The sequence below is a fragment of the Sinocyclocheilus rhinocerous genome, unplaced genomic scaffold (assembly GCF_001515625.1).
Source record: "Sinocyclocheilus rhinocerous isolate Xijiao unplaced genomic scaffold, SAMN03320098_v1.1 scaffold1045, whole genome shotgun sequence".
NCBI classification, from domain to species: Eukaryota; Metazoa; Chordata; class Actinopteri; order Cypriniformes; family Cyprinidae; genus Sinocyclocheilus; species Sinocyclocheilus rhinocerous.
The window spans coordinates 770,854-777,048 of record NW_015645361.1 but is presented as its reverse complement, the minus strand read 5'-3'; the positions used below and the strand labels follow the sequence as shown (position 1 = coordinate 777,048).

At 35.9% G+C, this 6,195-nt stretch overlaps 1 protein-coding gene across 1 annotated transcript in view; it reads right to left on the bottom strand.

Annotated features, from left to right (window-relative positions):
* Window positions 1-3,479: 3,479 nt before the first annotated feature.
* ntng2b (netrin g2b) overlaps window positions 3,480-6,195 on the bottom strand; it is a 75,139-nt gene continuing 72,423 nt past the window's right edge. The window contains exon 8 of the mRNA XM_016509539.1: window positions 3,480-4,868. Coding sequence (XP_016365025.1) covers window positions 4,651-4,868 — 218 coding nt within the window. The 3' untranslated portion in view covers window positions 3,480-4,650. The remainder of the gene's footprint in view (window positions 4,869-6,195) is intronic.

Sequence of the window (6,195 nt, the reverse complement as noted above, 5' to 3'; positions counted from 1 at the left end):
CATTTATGGATAAATATACATATAAACCGCTGTGCCGTGCTGCTCATATTTATCACGCAGTAATGCCCCTCCCCACGCCTAAAACGGGTTGCCTGTGGATGAGTATCCAAAACAAGGACTGGTGGGAGGTTGTCCTGCTCCACTTCACAGTTGCCGAGTGAAAGGAGAGTTTTATAATGACAGGACACGCATTTATACAACACTTTATTCAAAAGGAAGAGCTGCTGTTCTGCGCGTCACACGTCATTACGCTATTTCTGCGTCATTGCACATGCGCAGACCTTTCAGTTTCGGGGTTCAATCCGATCGAGTGTTTACATGCACTCTCAATCGTATTAGAAAAGGAATAAACCACCCCCTTCAATCCGATCGAGCTCAATCGGATCTATTAAGGTGTTTACACGAAGGCTTTTCAGTCCGATTGAGCCGTCAATCCGATTACAAACGGATTATTTGGTTGCATGTAAAAGTAGCGACACGACCAAATTCGCTCTAAACTGTGACGCATTTTGTCACTGCTGTTAAATTAAGCCACTATTAAAACATCTCAATACAGCCAGCTTAATTTAGCCCTCTATTAATCTTAACAACAAGCAAGCTAGTCTGTCTCTGGCATAATTTAAGTGTCCAGCAAGGTCTGAAATGCCCCCAAAATTCAAGATCTAAAGTCCCTGGAGGAGTTTTTGTGTGTGTGTGTTATTGTTTGTGCTATTTTCACGAATTTCAGCACAATTACAAGAGTGATATTAATTTTAAACAACAGTTTAAAAAAAACCAGCAAGTTCATTATACCGACTGTCAATAGACACGTTGTACTTATTTTAATGACAGAGAGAATCGGCGCCGACAACATTGTACATTTTGACTCTTTTTGCTGTATATTTCGATCGCCAACGAAAATTTCAAGCAAGGCATAACAGTCTATAAACATCGTCTTGAACTATTCAGCGTTTTACAATGATTCAGTAACCCAGTCATAAAATGCTGTGTGTTTACTTGCTTCAATTATGAGTGAATCAGACGGTTTGAACGTCTTGAATAACAAACGGTTGAAACGGTTTGAATAACATTATGCAATTGTAATTGCAGTGTAAATGGATTTTGATAACTGGTAAGGTGGATTTTCTTTCAATTCATATACACTTAGCTACATGAATTAAAGAATATATGATCATATCTGGTGTTTTATAGTGTTGGATCGTTCTTGAACGATTCGTTCATTTTGAACGAATCTTTAATGTGACTCGGAAGCAACGAGTCGTCGGCGCCGACAACATTGTACATTTTGACTCTTTTTGCTGTATATTTCGATCGCCAACGAAAATTTCAAGCAAGGCATAACAGTCTATAAACATCGTCTTGAACTATTCAGCGTTTTACAATGATTCAGTAACCCAGTCATAAAATGCTGTGTGTTTACTTGCTTCAATTATGAGTGAATCAGACGGTTTGAACGTCTTGAATAACAAACGGTTGAAACGGTTTGAATAACATTATGCAATTGTAATTGCAGTGTAAATGGATTTTGATAACTGGTAAGGTGGATTTTCTTTAAATTCATATACACTTAGCTACATGAATTAAAGAATATATGATCATATCTGGTGTTTTATAGTGTTGGGTCGTTCTTGAACGATTCGTCTTTAATGTTTAACTTTTTATTTGTTTGTTTTTGTTCTGTTTATATTTCATTTTGATTATTCTTTATGTATTTATTGTTTTGTATTTTGGGTGTGTGTATTTTATTGCTATGACTGTATCCCCTGTGAATGTTATATCTTCAATAAAAAAAATAAAAAAATAAAAAAAATAATCAATTCTCTTTCCGGCTCAGACTGCATTGGTTAAGTTTATGGGGCTGTCACGTGATGAACGAACGACTCGACTTGTCAGATAAGAGGTGAGGTGAGCTAATCATAGACTGAAGACCCAGGTAAACAATTAATCTTTTCTGTTTCTTATTGCAGTTTTGTATTGTTTGTAGTGTTTGCGTTATTTGCGTTAGTAGACGTGTTAGGGAAGTAACACGTAACATTTTAATTGTATTTTGCTAAAATGAACGAAATGAACCAAATGACTCGAAAAAAGATTCGTTCATTTTGCTGAACGAGACTCAAAGGTCCGAGTCGGTAAAATGATCCGAACTTCCCATCACTAGTGTTTTAAGGAGAGGGAAGAACCCCGTTTTTAAATTAGTAGTAGTAAAATGTGCAGCGTCTGTTCCACCAATAGGGGGCGCAATGCTTCTAGATTTACACCGGTTTGCCTTGCCCCAGTTTTAGGTATATTATACTCCCTAAATCAGGACTGTGCAGGTCCACATAATGTGTGGCCAGAAACCTCAGTAAAAAGCTTTACAGATTTGCACAGAAAAATCTACCCAACATACAACTCAAATTCAACAGTTCAGTTTGGTTCAATCTTATTACCCTGTGAAATGCAGTTGTATTTGTGTTGCTAGAAGGCTTTCTGGTGGAACCATGATAGAGAAAGGTGGTATTTTTTTACATTTACCTATATAGGAAATAAGTTTACTTTACATAGTGTATGCTATTATTTATGTGCTATTGTTTAAAATCATTATGTGTTTAAAAGGATAATTTATAATGTGACTTACACTGTAAACAATTCAGAAAGCACAAACCTCTAGATGAGCCACTCTCATTACCATGATCACCTATTATGACCTATTTATAAGCACATCATGGTTATAATCATGTTTCTATCTAAAGGTGGTGAGAATGAAGCTTTGGACTCATAAAGACTCATCTTGACGTGTCCTCCCTGTGTGCGCTATTGATATTCTGAGGAAGGTAATCAATGCCCGCTGACTAAGGTAAAAGCTTGATCCTCTCAGGTGCAGGACACTTTGCTACTGTGACGTGACGCAGCATTTTTCTCTCGTCAGGAAGATGCCGGCTCAGCACGGCCTGGAATCTTGCTTTTGTTGTAATTTTACATTATTGGAGCAGCATCCTGTTTGTTGTCTCACTGGCTCGGGTGTCATTTTCAGATATTTCATAAAGCCAGTGACCGCATAGACCAAAGTAAATATAAAACTCTCTCTGGGTTCCTCTACAACTGTTATATAAAAGCCAATAGAAGATATGATTGGGTCACTCGTACCATGCTCTTTTAATATAGTGGATGAAATAACTCAATTCTTAAAGATAGAAATCATATTAGGTAGCTTTTATAGTCACAATATTATTAATGAAATTAATTTTAATTCATTTTATCTGTTGATTTAAGTGCATGTTGCAATTTTTGTCATGGGACATGTTCTTCTCTAATTAGTAACATGATAAACTGACAGTTAATTAAGAAATATTCCAGGTGTTTCTCCAGATTCTTCTGTGTTTTTTGTGGTATTATTAGCTGGTTTGTCTCACTTTAAAACACCGTTTGATGAAGTCACTGAAATCCAAAACATCAAAACATAATATAAAATTGTAAATTTGTCTTGTAAGTTACGCTCTTTATTTCCATCCTGTTATTTTGCCATTACTGTCCTTTTTTGCCTGAAAGTCCTTTATTCCCTTTTATAGTAATATTTCTTTAATTACAACACAAACATATTTTTTTTTAAAGTTCAAAAGGACTGAGTTTTAGAATTCATATAAATTGGCTATGCTTAATTTATGTGTTTTTAAAGTTATTGTTAGGAAAAAAGTTATTGTTATGAAATGTGATGAAGAAGAAATGATCCACACAGAAACAACTCAAACGTGGCCAAGTAACAGTCACATTTACTGTAAGATTTACAGTGTCATAACATTTCATTCAGTTTTTTTTTGTTTTGTAAATCTGTTAACCATAAAGTGTAATAAACCCCGTCCCATACATTTCAGTAGAGTTTGCCATCTAATAAATTCTGCTTGGTACATTAAGTGTTTAAATTCATCCTCGGTAATACCTGACAATGTAAACCATACCTTATAGATTCTCATACATGTGCTGTAAAGTTTACAGTGTAATAAAACTTCTGCCTCTTATGTAGATCCGAAACAAAAATATTCTCTACCAAAAATAGTCAAATAATGTGGATTTATAATAATTCCATTTGATTAGATATCTTCTCTTGCCAGTTGGATAGCGTGTTCGTGTCCTGAATACTTCGTAAATATCAATGATCTCTAACTGTGGCGACAAACATTCCTATAACAACCAGCGGTACAGTGCCTAAAATCTTAATAGTCATGATATAACACAATAATATCATACTCTTTGCATTTTAGCGAATAGCAGTGAGCGCTCGTTACATACATCTGAATGTTAAAAACTGCAGCAAGGGAGTGTAAAAAAAAACATGAAGCTGGACTTTTCCAGAAAACATCGTACAGTCTCCGATCACTGTGAGGACACGCCCCCTACACTGACCAATCAGAGTGAAGGAAGTGCGGTTTGTATTACATTTCGCAGCTATTGCACAAGAAGCTCACTTCTTGTTGATTTTGTGTGTGTTTTTGGTATTATTCATCCTCAGCGTATATGTGAGGCGCACATTTTGAGTTCCATTGATTTCCAGCTCTACGAGAGTCTTTGTTTCTCGTTCTTGTTGTCCTGCAGGGCGTTCTGCACCCTGTAGAGGGCGAAGCTGAGCATCTGGCCCTCTCGGTGCCCGCTGGTGGGGAAGGAAGCAGGGGTCTCTCAGGAGGCGGTGGAGCCCAGCAGGGTGGCGAGGAGCGGGCAGAGCAGAAGTGCCAGGCTCAGCGTGAGTGCGCTGGCACCGTTGCACTTTTTGCCTCCGTCGCAGCGCGACTGTTGGCACAAAACACCCTTAAAGTCCGGCGTACAGCTACAGCGCTGATTCTGAACGCACGTCCCCCCGTTCTGACACAAGAGTAACTCATCGTCACACACGTTTGCTGTGGAGAGCATGAGGAAAAAGTTATGTACAAGTTATGTTCAAGCAAATACACCCTGTTTTTCTTAGACTAGTTTGGAATAATTAAGATTTTTTTTAATTCCATGCATTTATTTGATCAAAAATACAGTAATATTGTGAAATATTATTACAATTTAAAAGAAACATTTTCTATTTGAATATATTTTAAAATGTATTATTTTTTAGCCTTCAGTGTCGCACGATCCTTCAGAAATCATTCTAATATGCTGTTTTGCTGCTCAAGAATAGTTTGGAATAATTAAGATTTTTTTTAATTCCATGCATTTATTTGATCAAAAATACAGTAATATTGTGAAATATTATTACAATTTAAAAGAAACATTTTCTATTTGAATATATTTTAAAATGTAATGTATTATTTTTTAGCCTTCAGTGTCGCATGATCCTTCAGAAATCATTCTAATATGCTGTTTTGCTGCTCAAGAAACATTTCTGTTTATCAAAACATTTGTGCTGCTTCATATTTTTGTGGAAACCATGATACAATATTATTCAAAAGATTGAGGTAATATCATACAGTCTATGGGTAATATGTAAACAAAAGAAAGAAAGAAATTAATACTTTTATTCAGTGAGAACGCATTAAATTGATCAAAAGTCACAATAAAGACATTTATAATGTTATAAAAGATTTCTATTTATAATCAATGAACTTTCTATTCATCAAAGAGTCCTGAAACAAAATGTAATACAGTTTCCACAAAAATATGAAGCAGCACAACTGTTGATAATAATCAGAAATGTTTCTTGAGCAGCTAATCAGCATATTAGAATGATTTCTGAAGGATCATGTGACATTGAAGACTGGAGTAATGATGCTGAAAATTCAGCTTCACATCACAGCAATAAATTACATTTTACAATAGAAAACAATTATTTTAAATTGTAAAAAAAAATATTTCACAACATTACTGTTTTTATCCTGGTGACGATAAGAGACTTCTTTCAAAAACATTAAAGAATATACATTTTTCTTTTGGCCAGTAGTGTGTGTGTGTCTCTTACTCACTCAGCCATGATCATTTGCTTGGTGGCTTGTATCTGTGTCATATTTAACATGGGCGTCTGGTGTCATTAAAAAGCCACATTGGGTCGCAGGAGTCTGGGTACTAATGAGACCAGGTGCTGTACACCTGACCCCAAACTGTCTCAGCAGTGAACAATGAGTGTGTGTGTGTGTATGTATGAGAAAGGACAGAAAATGATAAAGAGGAGGATGACTATGGCTATGTTCAGAATACCATATACTTTTTCTGTTTCTGCAGTATACACTATGCATAGAATAC